Source organism: Saimiri boliviensis, chromosome 2 (genome assembly GCF_048565385.1).
Source record: "Saimiri boliviensis isolate mSaiBol1 chromosome 2, mSaiBol1.pri, whole genome shotgun sequence".
Classification (NCBI taxonomy): domain Eukaryota; kingdom Metazoa; phylum Chordata; class Mammalia; order Primates; family Cebidae; genus Saimiri; species Saimiri boliviensis.
In genome coordinates this window covers 174,114,620-174,128,675 of record NC_133450.1, presented here as the reverse complement: position 1 = coordinate 174,128,675, position 14,056 = coordinate 174,114,620, and the positions used below count along the sequence as shown (strand labels likewise).

The window sequence follows — 14,056 nt, the reverse complement described above, 5'->3', positions numbered from 1 at the left end:
GGGATTACAGGCACGCGCCACCATGCCCAGCTAATTTTTTGTATTTTTAGTAGAGACGGGGTTTCACCATGTTGACCAGGATGGTCTCGGTCTCTTGCCCTCGTGATCCACCCGCCTCGGCCTCCCAAAGTGCTGGGATTACAGGCTTGAGCCACCGCGCCCGGCCAACTTAGTTCTTTTATGGAAGCACTGAGAAGCCTTGTTCCAGTCTTCAGTGCCCTGCTAATTCTAAAACTTTGCAGTGAGATGAACCTAGTCTTATCTCTACAAGTGATGGTGTAAAACAGTCCCCTTTGCTCAGTGAGTCCTTATACCTAACTCTGGGAAGGTGTCCTAATTGCTAGGTCAGCTTTCACAAATGAGAACTGTCCCTTCCACTTGAGAGATTTGGATTTGAATAGGTAACAAAAGAGCCTTAGTTTGTTTTTTAGCCAAAGCTTTGTAAATTTTTTATTATATTGTCAATAACTGGATTAAAATATGTCTAAATAATTAAGTCCTAGAGTGGATTAGAATAAAATATTTTGTAGAAGTAAAATGAATTTAATTATGTATATAAATTAGTGATTTCTCATTTTTGAAATGATAGTTTAGTGGACTTGGGGCAAACTTCATGGACTTTCATAGCCCTTCTATTCATGAGACAATGGAACATCATTTGGGATTGAAGCTTTCTAGTATGTTGCTCTTGAGTATGCTAACTCTGTCAGTCTCAGAAGCCCAGTAAAAACATTGAAGAACAAAACAATGTTTGCACTGAAAGAAGTAGCATGCTGTCATAAGAAGACTTTTGGATGGAAAGGTAGCTCTCCCTGGATGAACCCACCTCTACTACTTACTTGCTAAGTGATGTTAGGCAAATCACTTAACCTTTCGTATTTTAATAACAGCTTTATTGAGATATAATTTATATACTATGAAATTCACCCTTTTAAAATACAAAATTTGTGGGTTTTAGTAGATCCAAAAAGATGTGCAGTCATCCCTATGCTCTAAGAACATTTTGATCACTCCTAAAAGAAACCTTATCCCCAGTAGCAGTCACTCCCCACTCCCTCCTCCCCCGCCGGCCGCTGGAAACCACTTACAACATGCTGTCTCTATGGATTGCCTATCCTGGAAATTTCATATAAATGGAATCATCCACTATGTGGCCTTTTGTGCCAGGCTTCTTTTACTAAGCATAATGTTTTCAAGGTTCCTCTGTGTTGTGTCATGTGTCAGTACTTGATTGCTTTTTGGGCTTAGTAAAATTCACTTGTACTGATTTACTATTATCTGTGTATCCACATATCAGTTGATGGACGTTTGGGTGGTTTCCACTGTTTGGCCATGAGGAATACTGCCACGAACATCCACATACAAGTTTTTGTGTGCACGTTTTCCTTTCCCTTATACCTAGGAGTGAAATTCCAAGGCACCTAACTTTTAAAAACTTTTTTTTTTCCTCTGTAAAATGGGGGTTGACTTGTCTTCCCACCCTACCCTAGAATTATTTTTCCTAAAGTAATGAGCAAGAAACTTCCTCAGCCTGATAAAAGCATCTGTGAAAAATCCATACTAACATAATAGTTAATGGTGAAAGACGAATGCCTTCCTCCTAATACCCAAGAACAAGACATGGGCATCCACTCTTGCCACTTACATTCAACATTGTACTGGAAGTTTTATCCATGGCAATAAGGCTGAACAGAAAATGAAATGGCATAAAAGGCATCTAGGCTGGAAAGCAACAAGTAAAACTATTGGCAGATGATATAAAAAATTAGACCAGTATATAAAAATGAATGATATTTTCATAAGTTTATAATTACCCTAAAATGAACTCAAGAACACAATTCTGTTTATAGTAGCATCAAAAAGAATAAAGTGCTGAGGAATAAATTTAACAAAAGATGCACAGAATTTATACACTGAAAATGATAAAGCATTGTTGAAAAAAATGAAATATCTAAATAAATGAAAGGACATCCCGCATGGCTTGAAGACTTAATATTGTTCAGATGGCAGTATTCCCTAAATTAATCTGTGGATTCAGTGAAATCCCTATTAGAACCCAGATGACTAATTGCAGATAATGAGAAGCTGATTCTAAAACTAATTTTCAAACTCAGAATAGCCAAAACAATTTTAGAAGAATATAGTTGAATGACTCATTCTTCCCCATTTCAAAACTTACTACAAAGCAATGATTAAGTGTGGTACTGGCATAAGGATAAATCATGGAATAAAATTGATAGTCTAAATATAAACTCTCACATTTTTGATAAATTAACTTTTGACAAGACTGCCAAGACCATTCAATGGGGAAATGGGTTTTTTTGAGAAATGGTGGTAGGACCAACTGGGTATTTACATGCAAAAGAATGAAGTTAACACTCACATGCAAGTGGTAAAACCATGAAACTCTTTGAAAAAAATAAAGGAGTAAATCTTGATGACTGGATTTGGCAGTGGATTATAAGATAAGACACCAGAAACACAACAAAGGAAAAAAAAAGATAAATTGGACTTCATCAAAGTGGCTTTTTTTTTTTTTTTTTTTTTTTTTTTTTTTTTTTTTGAGATGGAGTCTCGCTCTCTCATTCAGTCTAGAGGGGTGTGATCTCAGCTCACAGCAACCTCTGCCTCTTGGGTTCAATTGATTCTCTTGCCTCAGCCTCCTGAGTAGCTGGGATTACAGGCGGCCGCCACCATACTCGGTTAATTTTTGTATTTTTAGTAGAGACAGGGTTTCGCCATGTTTCCCAGGCTGGTCTGGAACCCCTGACCTTGGGTGATCTGCCTGCCTCAGCCTCCCAAAGTGTTGGGATTACATACCTCAGCCACTGCACTCAACCAAAAGTGGCTTTTAAACATGAAAAGATGTTTACCTGCTTTTCTAATATGAGGGGGAAAAGATGAGATACCATTTTCATCTTGATTGGTGAAGATCAAAAAACAAGTATGCTGTGTTTAATGAGGTCCTGCACTGCTGGTATGTGTTCTTTGTAGTAAATATGAATATAGATATGCAAATGCAAAAATGTTTCTGAAAGAATACCTAAAAAACTGACATTGGCCATTGTCTCTGAGGGGTGGAATTCAGATCCTGGGTTGAGAGAAATTTACTCTTCCCCATTCATGTTTTCAACGTGTTCTGGGTGGTTTTGCCATATGTATTTATTGTCTGTCTATATCAGTAGTTCTCAAAGTGTGGTCCCTGGACCAGTGGCATCAGTATCACCTGGAACTTGTTAATACAAAGTCTGCTGTACCACAGATCCATTGGTTCAGAAACTTTAGGACTAGGGCCCAGTAATTTGTGTTTTAACATTTTAACATGCCATCTAGGTGATTCTGATGTATGCTCAAGCCTAAAAACCAGTGTCTTATGCAAAGAAATAAAACACCATGTAGACTAATCTATTATATCACAATGGTGGGCTTAAAGGTCCCTACTATACCCAAGTTAGTTCCCAAGTGCAGTTGTTTAATTGATCACATAGATATACAACTGCAGAAGCAGAAGGATGCCACCTAAAGATTTGGAAGTCACATTTTGTTTTTTAATTCTGAGATATTTACAAGTATGTCTGTCTTTAAAAAACCTAGCTGCTTGCTGCATAAAATGGGCTTGGCTTTTTAATGAAATTGAAGTCACTAATCAAGGAAATTTGTATTTTCTAAGGAGGGACTAAGAGTTATTTGCTCTGTTTAGCTTTATAATTATTCATGATTTACCGCATGAGACAAGCCAGATTGACATGGTCCCTTTCCCCCTGATTTAAAAAACAAAACAAAAAACTTTTCTCTTGCTTAAATTATAGGAAATAAAATACATAATTTGCACACTTTCCAGTTATATCTCTGTTTTTAATTACATAGTAGTTTCTCCTGTTTGTCAGATACTAGCAGAAAATTATGTTTATGAGCTTCTCATCTCCTTTCAGGTACACTTACAGCATGTTATCAGTCATAGGAATATCCTATGCTGTCTTGACATGGTTGAGTCAAACACTATGGATGCCAATTTATCCTTTATGTGTTCTCGCTGAAGGTAAGAAAAGAGTGACTTGCTGTATTACTGACAAAACCATCTAGGTATAATGGTTCACTAAGTTTTTTGATGAATAAATGAGTATTTTTGCAAATGCTTAGCTCACTTAGTGTATCTTTCCTGGTACATTTCCCTTGATGCAAAGACACAAAGTTGAACAGCTCTGCACAGTAGACAAAATATTGGACAAAAAGCAATGGCATCTGAGTCCTTCATTAATTCACTGTACGAGTTTTGAGTAACTCATTTAACCTCTCAGAGTCTGCTTGCTCACCAAAAAGAGGTTAATATTTAGAGAGTCTATGATTTCTAACTTGTAATGCACAGAAATTGAGTTCCCACTTACCATTTACCATATATCCTGCCCTCTCTCAGCAACTAGTTAACTCTACCTTGAGATTAATCATCATTTTCTGAGGGAGGCAGGCATTCCCTGACTTCCTCAACTGAGTTCCCCCACCTACAGCATCATGAATCTTTTATAGCAGGGGCCCCAAACCCGGGCTATGACTCCTGTCTGCAGCCTGTTAAGAGCCAGGCTGCACAGCAGGAGGTGAGTGGTGGGCTAGCGGGTGAAGAATCATCTGTGTTTATGGCCACTCACCATCGCTCACATTATCACCTTAGCTCTATCTCCTGTCAGATCAGTGGAGGCATCAGATTCTCATAGGAGCAAGAACCCTGTGGCGAACTGCACACGTGAGGGATCTAGGTTGCATGCTCCTTAAGAGAATCTAATGCCTGATGATCTGTCATTGTCTCCCATCACCCCCAGATGAGAACATCTAGTTGCAGGAAAATAAGCTCAGGGCTCCCACTGATTGTACATTATGGTGAGTTGTATAATTATTTCATTATATATTACAATGTAATAATAATACAAATAAAGTACACAATAAACATCATGTACTTGAACCATCCCAAAACCATTCTGCTTCCCCTGGTCTGTGGAAAAATTGTTTTCCACAAAACCAGCACCTGGTGTCTAAAGGTTGGGGACTGCTATCTTATGGGGCTTATCTCAGCATAATTACACATTTGTATGATTATTTGATTAATGTCCATTTCCTTGACTAGACTGTAAGCTCTGCAGGGATACGAGGATGTCTTTGTTTCTTTGCTTCTGTCCTTACGCATCAGTACACATGCTCAACACAGAATGAATTGTTGAATACAATATGAAATAGGCTAATTATATAGCCTAAAACTGAAGATCAGATCATTCAGATAATCAGTTTGCAGAGTTTGAGGATATTTGTAGAACAGATGATTTCTTCTGTAGTGGATTTGGTAGACTGGTAAGGAGCATTCTGTAACACATGATTAGAGTTGAAAATTGAAGGCATAAAATAAGCATGTTAAGCTAACTAAGGGAAAAACATAAGGACGTAGATTTAAGATAAAATGACATAGACAATAATCATAAAGTATATAAAAGCCAGTTAAAAAATAAAAACATTTATCTTCTCTCTACTGATGAGCAGAGAAAAAGAGCTTAAGTTACTGTAAATCATGTTAGATAGAATTTTAAACCTTTTTTTTTGTTTCAAAAGGAAGAATTACTAATTTTGGAATAGACTACAAGTGGATTTAGAGAATAATTGTCTTGAAAACCATAAAAATGAACCTGATTGTCCATTCTTTAAGAATGAAATCACCTCTCATTGTAATATCAAGTACATATCTTTGTTATATCATAGCACTGTAGAGAGTATATAAAGGAAATGGGGAGATGTTGGTCAAAGAGTACAATGTTTGTTAGGAGGAATACATTTTTGAGATCTACTGCCCAGCAGGGTCACTGTACTTAATAATGTATATTTCAAAATAGCTGAGAGTAACTTTCAAATGTCTCATCCCCCAAAAAATAAGTGAGATGATGGATACGTTAATTAGCTTGATTTAATCATTCCGCATTGTACACACATATCAAGACATCACTTTATGTTTTATATATGTATACAATTATGATTTGCTAATTAATCAAATTTAAAAGAATATATATGGAAATAAGGTAGAAATAAGACTAGTCCCTTCCTAAGAATAAGGAGTGGATAAATGTAGAGGAAACTTTTGCATTCTTGTTATTCCATAGTTCTTTTTTTTTTTTTTTCCTTTTTTTTTTTTTTTTGAGACAGAGTTTCGCTCTTGTTACCCAGGCTGGAGTGCAATGGCACGATCTCGGCTCACCGCAACCTCCACCTCCTGGGTTCAGGCAATTCTCCTGCCTCAGCCTCCTGAGTAGCTGGGATTACAGGCACGCGCCACCATGCCCAGCTAATTTTTTTGTATTTTTTTAGTAGAGACGGGGTTTCACTATGTTGACCGGGATGGTCTCGATCTCTTGACCTCGTGATCCACCTGCCTCGGCCTCCCAAAGTGCTGGGATTACAGGCTTGAGCCACCGCGCCCGGCCTCCTTTTTTTTTTTTTTTTTTAATTGTATTTGGGCTCTGGGGTACATGTCACATCCTGCAGGATTGTTGCATAGGTACATATATGACATGGTGGTTTGTTGTCTCCATCCCTCCCCCCGACCCGTCACCTACATCAGGCATTTCTCCCGGTGATATCCCTCCCCATCCTCCCTGCCCCCACTGTTGTCCCTCTCCCCTCCCATATACCCCCCCACATAGCCCAGTGAGTGTTGTTCCCTTCCCTGTGCGCAAGTGTTCTCATTGTTCATCACCCACCTATGACTGAAAACATGCAGTGTTTGGTTTTCTGTTCTTGTCCGTTTGCTGAGAATGATGGTTTCTAGATTCATCCATGTCTCTGCAAAGGTTAGGAACTCATCGTTTTTTATGGCTGCACAGTATTCCATGGTGTATATGTGTCATATTTTATTTGTCCAGTCTGTCTTTGATGGGCATTTGGGTTGGTTCCAGGTCTTTGCTATTGTCAACAGTGCTGCAACAAACATACATGTGCATGGATCTTTATAATAAAACAATTTATAATTCTTTGGGTATATACCCAGTAATGGGATTGCTGGGTCAAATGGAATTTCTATTTCTAGATCCTTGAGGAATCACCACATTGCCTTCCATAATGGCTGAACTAATTTAAACTCCCACAAACAGTGTAAAAGTGTTCCTTTTTCTTCACATCCTATCCAGCATCTGTTGTCTCCAGATTTTTTTTTTTTTTTTTTTTTTTCAGACGGAGTTTCCCTCTTGTTACCCAGGCTGGAGTGCAATGGCGCGATCTCGGCTCACCGCAACCTCCGCCTCCTGGGTTCAGGCAATTCTCCTGCCTCAGCCTCCTGAGTAGCTGGGATTCCAGGCACGTGCCACCATGCCCAGCTAATTTTTTGTATTGTTAGTAGAGACGAGGTTTCACCATGTTGACCAGGATGGTCTCGATCTCTTGACCTCGTGATCCACCTGCCTCGGCCTCTCAAAGTGCTGGGATTACAGGCATGAGCCACTGCACCCGGCATCTCCAGATTTTTTAATGATCACCATCTAACTGGCATGAGATGGTATCTCAATGTGGTTTTGATTTGCATTTCTCTAATGATGAATGACGATTAGCTTTTTTCATATGTTTCTTGGCCACATAAATGTCTTCTTTTGAAAGCATCTGCTCGTAAACTTTGACCATTTTGGAAGGGGCTCGTTCGTTTTTTTCTTGTAAATCTGTTTTACTTCTTTGTAGATTCTGGATATTAGTCCTTTGTCAGATGGGTAGATTGCAAAAATTTCTTCCCATTCTGTTGGTTGCCGGTTCACTCTAATGATAGTTTCTTTTGCTGTGCAGAAGCTCTTAAGTTTAATTAGGTCCCATCTGTCTATTTCAGCTTTTGTTGCCATTGTTTTTGGTGTTTTAGTCATTTAGTCTTTGCCTGTGCCTGTGTCCTGAATGGTGTTGCCTAGGTTTTCTTCTAGGGTTTTTATGGTGTTACTTATGATTAAATCTTTAATCCATGTGGAGTTAATTTTTGTATAAGGTATTAAAAAAGGAGTCCAGTTTCAGCTTCCTGCATATGGCTAGCCAGTTTTCCCAACACCATTTATTAAACAGGGAATCCTTTCCCCATTGATTGTTTTTGTCAGGTTTGTCAAAGATCAGATGGTTGTAGATGTGTGGTGTTGCTTCTGAGGACTCTGTTCTGTTCCATTGGTCTATATCTCTGTTTTGGTACCAGGACCATGCTGTTTTGATTACTATAGGCTTGTAGTATAGTTTGAAGTCAGGTATTGTGATGCCTCCAGCTTTGTTCTTTTTGCTTAGGATTGTCTTGGCTATGCGGGCTCTCTTTTGGTTCCATACGAAGTTTAAGTTGTTTTTTTTCCAGTTATGTGAAGAGGGTCATAGGTAGCTTGATGGGGATTGTGTTGAATCTGTAAATTACTTTGGGAAGTATGGCCATTTTCACACTATTGATTCTTCCTAACCATGAGCATGGAATTTTTTTTCCATCTTTTTGTGTCCTGTCTTATTTCCTTGATCAGTGGTTTGTAGTTCTTGGAAACATCTTTTACATCCTTTGTTAGTTGTATTCCTAGGTATTTTATTCTCTTTGTAGCATTTGTCAATGGGAGTTTGCTCATGATTTGGCTGGCTGTCTATTGTTGGTGTATAGGAATGCTTGTGATTTCTGCACATTGATTTTGTATCCTGAGACTTTGTGGAAGTTGCTTATCAGCTTAAGGAGGTTTTGGGCTGAGATGATGGGGATACAATCATGTTGTCTGCAAATAGGGACAATTTGACTTGTTCTTTTCCTAACTGAATGACCTTTCTTTCTTTTTCTTGCCTGATTGCTCTGGCTAGAACTTACAATACGGTATTGAATAGGAGTGGTAAGAGAGGGCATACTTGTCTAGTGCCAGTTTTTAAAGGGAATACTTCTAGTTTTTGCCCATTCAGTATAATATTGGCTGTGGGTTTGCCATAAATAGCTTTTATTATTTTGAGACACATTCCATCAATACCTAGTTTATTGAGAGTTTTAGCACAAAGGGCTGAATTTTGTTGAAGGCCTTCTCTGTATCTATTGAGATAATCATGTAGTTTTTGTCTTTGGTTCTGTTTATGTGGTGGATTACGTTTATAGAGTTGAGTGTGTTGAACCAGCCTTGCATCCCTGGGATGAAGCCGACTTGATCGTTCTGGATAAGCTTTTTGATGTGCTGTTGGATTTGTTTTGCCAGTATTTTATTGAAGATTTTTGCATCAGTGTTCCTCATGGATATTGGCCTGCAGTTTTTAAGTTGTATCTTTGCCAGGTTCTGGTATCAGGATGATGTTGGTCTCATAGAAAGAGTTAGGGAGGATTCCCTCTTTTTGTATTTTTTGGAATAGTTTCGACAGGAATGGTATTAGCTCCTCTTTGTAAGGCAGAATTTAGCTGTGAACCCATCTGGACCTGGACTTTTGTTGTTTTGTAGGCTATTAACTGCTGCCTCAACTTCACCCCTTGTTATTGGCCTATTCAGGGATTCAACTTCTTCCTAATTTAGTCTTGGGAGGGGAGGGCGCAAGTGTCCAGGAATTTATCCATTTCTCCTAGATTTACTGGTTTATACACATAGAGGTATTTGTAGTAATCTCTGATGGTAGTTTGTATTTCTGTAGAATCGATGGTGAAAACCGCTTTATCATTTTTTATTGTATCTGTTCAATTCTCTCTCTTCATTTTTATTAGTATGGCTAATGGTCTATCTATTTTGTTGATCTTTTTGAAAAACGAGCTCCCAGATTTAATGATTTTTTGAAGGGTTTTTTGTGTCTCTGTCTCCTTCAGTTCTGTTCTGATCTTAGTTATTTCTTGTCTTCTGCTTGCTTTTGAGTTTTTGTGATCTTCCTCTTCTAGCTCTTTCAATTTGGACAATAGGCTGTCAGTTTTAGATCTTTCCTTGTTTCTCATGTGGGCATTTATTCCTATAAATTTCCCTATAGACACTGCTTTAAATGTGTCCCATAGATTCTGGTATATTGTGTCTTCATTCTCATTGATTTTGAAAAACATTTTTATTTCTGCTTTTATTTCATTGTTTATCCATTCAACATTCGGGAGCAAGTTGTTCAATTTCATGTGATTGTGCATTTTGAGTGCTTTCCTTAATCCTGAGTTCTAATTTGATTGCACTGTGATCTGAGAGACTGTTATGATTTTCCTCTTTTGCATTTGCTGAGGAGTAATTTACTTCTAATTATGTTGCCAGTTTTAAAGTGCCATGTGGTGCTGAGAATAATGTGTATTCTGTGGATTTGGGGTGGAATGTTCTGTAAATGTCTATTAGGTCTGCTGAGTGCAGATCTGCGTTCAAGTCCTGGATATCCTTGTTGCCTTTCTGTCTTGTTGATCTGTCCAATATGGACAGTGGAATGTTAACGTCTCCCACTGTTACTGTGTGGGAGTCTAAGTCTCTTTGTAGGTCATTAAGAACTTGCTTTATGTATCTGGGTGCTCCTGCATTGGGTGCATATATATTTAGGATAGTTAGCTCTTCCTGTTGCATTGATCCTTTTACCATTATGTAATGCCCTTCTTTGTCTCTTTTGATCTTTGTTGGTTTAAAGTCCATTTTATCAGAGACTAGGATTGCTACCCCTGATTTTTTTTATTCTTCATTTGCTTGGTAAGTCTTCCTCCATCCCTTTATTTTGAGTGTATTTGAGTCTTTGCACATGAGATGGGTTTCCTGAATACAGCACACTGATGGGTCTTGACTTTTTATCCAGTTTGCCAGTCTGTGTCTTTTGATTGGGGCATTTAGGCCATTGACATTCAACGTTAATATTGTTATGTTTGAATTTGATCCTGCCATTTTGTTACCGGTTGGTTGTTTTGCCCGTTAGTTGATGTGGTTTCTTCATTGCTTTGTTTTTCTTTACCATTTGGTACATTTTTGCAGTCGCCGGTACTAGTTGTTTCTTTCCATGTTTAGTACTTCGTTCAGGAGCTCTTGTAAGGCAAGTCTTGTAGCAACGAAATCTCTGAGCAATTGCTTGTCTGTAAAGGATTTTATTTCTCCTTCACTTAAGAAGCTTAGTTTGGCTGGATATGAAATTCTGGGTTTAAAGTTCTTTAAGGATTTTGAATACTGGCCCCTACTCCCTTCTAGCTTGTAGAGTTTCTGCTGAGAGATCTGCTCTGAGTCTGATGGTCTTTCCTTTGTGGGCGACTCAACCTTTCTCTCTGGCTGCCCTTAGGATTTTTTCCTTCATTTCAACCCTGGTGAATCTGACGATTATATGCCTTGGGGTTGCTCTTCTTCCGGAGTATCTTTGTGGTGGTCTCTGTATTTCTTGTATTTGAATGTTGGCCTGCTTGTTATGTTGGGAAAGTTCTCCTGGATAATATCCTGAAGAGTGTTTTCCAGCTCAGATTCATTTTCCCCGTCACACTCAAGTACACCGATCAAGTGTAGATTAGGTCTTTTCACATAATCCCATAGTTTTGGAGGCTTTGTGCGTTTCTTTTCACTCTTTTTTCTCTAGTATTGCCTTCTCATTTTATTGATCTGATCTTCAATCTCTGATATCCTTTCTTCCGCTTGATCAATTTGGCTGCTGAAACTTGTGTATGCCTCGCAAAGTTCTTGAGCATGCCTCATGAAGTTCTCATGCTGTTTTTCAGCTCTATCAAGTCATTTATGTTCTTCTCTAAGCTGGTTATTCTAGTTTGTGTTTTGTCTAACCTTTTTGCAAGGTTCTTAGTTTCTTTGCATTGGGTTAGAACATGGTCTTTTAACTCAGAGAAGTTTGTTATTACCTGCCTTCTGAAGCCTGCTTCTGTCAGTTTTCAAACTCATTCTCTGTCTTGTTTTGCTCCCTTGATGGTGCGGAATTGTGATCCCTGGGAGGAGAAGAGGTCTTCTGGTCTTTGAAGGTTTCATCCTTTTTTGTGCTGGTTTCTTCCCATCTTTGTGGATTTATCTCCCTTTGATCTTTGAAGTTGATGATTTATGGAGGATACTCTGAGTGGACATCCTTTCTGTTGAGGTGGGAGCTATATCTTTCTTGGCCTGTAGAGGCACTGCTGGGCTGCCTCAGATTCGGTCAGGTTGCTGGGTGGGTGGTCTTCCCCTGGAGTTTGTTTACGCTGGTGACATTAGCCTGCCTTCCAAATGGTTCTCTCATTCTCCGAACTCCGTCTTCCTGGCTTGGGTCAAACTGGAGTATTTGTTGCAAAGCTCTCTAGCCCCTGGGCTTCAGTTTGAGTTTTGTCGGGGTGGGGCCTGCCAGGCCTTATGAGCTGTTTCCCTGCTTTCAACTCTGCCTCTTTTGTGGGACTAGTAGTTCCGTCCTGATGGCGTTAATCCAAACTTCTGCCCGGTCCATGCAGACAACTGTGCCATCGCTCAGATTTGCATAGACAACCCACAGTGCCCCTCAGTCTGGCAGGGCTCTCATGGACCGTGGGTTGCAGGAGGGATGAGGAAGCACAGGATCCTAATTGGAGCATCAAGGGGGTGAAGTCCCCAACCCTCCAATCTGGCTGCACATTCCAGGTGGGGACATACCTCACCCTGTCTCAGTTCACCTTCCCTGGCTGCTCTGACCCTGGGCTATTTTCAGAGTCCTACCACTCCCACCAAAACAAACCTGGCACCTTGCTTGGAATTGTGAAGTCCTCTAGCCCTCTGCATCTCATTTGCTGGGAGCTGCATTCTGGCGTTGCCTCTTCCTGGCCATCTTGCACCTCCTTATTCCATAATTCTAAGCCTTTTCCTTCCTAGGAAAGCCATGTTTTTATATGGTTGCCATACACCCTTATTCTTTTATTAGCTTCATTAACCTATTCTTTCAATTACAAAATAAGGTATGTGCAGAAAATAGTCTAGAGGTATATATGGCAAAAATGTCAGTGATTAACTCTGGGTGGTGGAGTACAGATGATTGTAATTTTATCTTTGTATGTTTCTGTATATGTTGGATGTCCCAAAGTAAAAAATGTGCAGTTAAATAAACCTAAAACTTTGATAAATAATTTTTTATAACCATAATTTCCCACCTGACAAATATAAGACAAAAAGTTTATGTAAATAACCAAATCAACTAACTGTACTGATCAAATGCCAGAGACACACAGGGGCAGCCTGTGTTCATCTCAAACTGTATGGTTGGTATCAGTTGCAGATCCTGCATGGATGCTACTGATACCTCTGCTCAGCTCTAATAGTTGTGAGCTCCTGCCTTTTTTACATTTTTCTCTTTTTAAAAATCTTTAGGGATAATTTTGACTCATAAGAAATTGGAAAAACAGCGCACCATTCCCATGTACCCTAATGATAACATCTGATAGAATATTAGCATATTACCATTTCATGGAATGAAATGTTACCAAAAATATCTATACATGGGATACAGTTTAAAAATAGTGCACCATTCCCAGCTTACCCTAATGATAACATCTGACATATTGTTAGCATGTTACCATTTCATTCCATGTAATGTTACCAAAAATATCTATACATGGGATACAATTTTACTGAAATGTTATCTTTTTCTACCTGACACCAGCACCCTCCCTCAAAATAATTTAGGCCAGTATTTCTCATAGAGTTCTTCAAAATATTTATTAAGTACTACTGATGGTTAAGGAGGAAGAAGCACATATTCAAAGGCCGGTTAGACTGAGGAAGTGTTGGGTGGTATTTTTTTTTTTATTGCAGAATGTCTCGAAATCTCTACTGTGTTAACGTGTTTTGAAACTCTAAGAGGAAAATATATGCACCATTTTCCAAGTTCATTTGTCTAGCACCCCCATTTGCGGCTAGGCAGACAAATGTATTTTGAGGTAACATTTTAAGAAACATTGTAAATTCTTCCTCTGTAGGCATGATAAAGTATACCATGGATGAACATTCGACAAGTCATGTTGCTGTAAGCACCTTGCCAACTTAATCTTTTAGCAGATTTCTATATTAAACTAGGTTTAGCAAAAAGATTTAGCAACTATTACAAAACCAGGATTAACAAATTCAAATGTCTTACAACTATGAAAACAGACATATACATCCCTGTAACAACTGAGGAAAACCTTCATGATGCCTTTTTTTAA

General features: G+C 38.8%; 1 protein-coding gene across 6 annotated transcripts in view; it reads left to right on the top strand.

Annotated features, from left to right (window-relative positions):
• HACD4 (3-hydroxyacyl-CoA dehydratase 4) overlaps positions 1–14,056 on the top strand; it is a 35,214-nt gene that overhangs the window by 16,783 nt on the left and 4,375 nt on the right. For 5 of the 6 annotated variants that reach the window (XR_012516594.1, XM_010338721.3, XM_074394925.1 and 2 more), the window contains one exon: positions 3,933–4,039. Coding sequence is in view for 5 of the 6 variants with exons in the window: in XM_010338721.3 (XP_010337023.1) it covers positions 3,933–4,039 (107 nt within the window). In the remaining variant the exon portion in view is untranslated. Of the gene's footprint in view, positions 1–3,932; positions 4,040–7,200; positions 14,055–14,056 lie in introns of those variants that run through there. The other variant, XM_074394924.1, reaches the window with a different exon arrangement.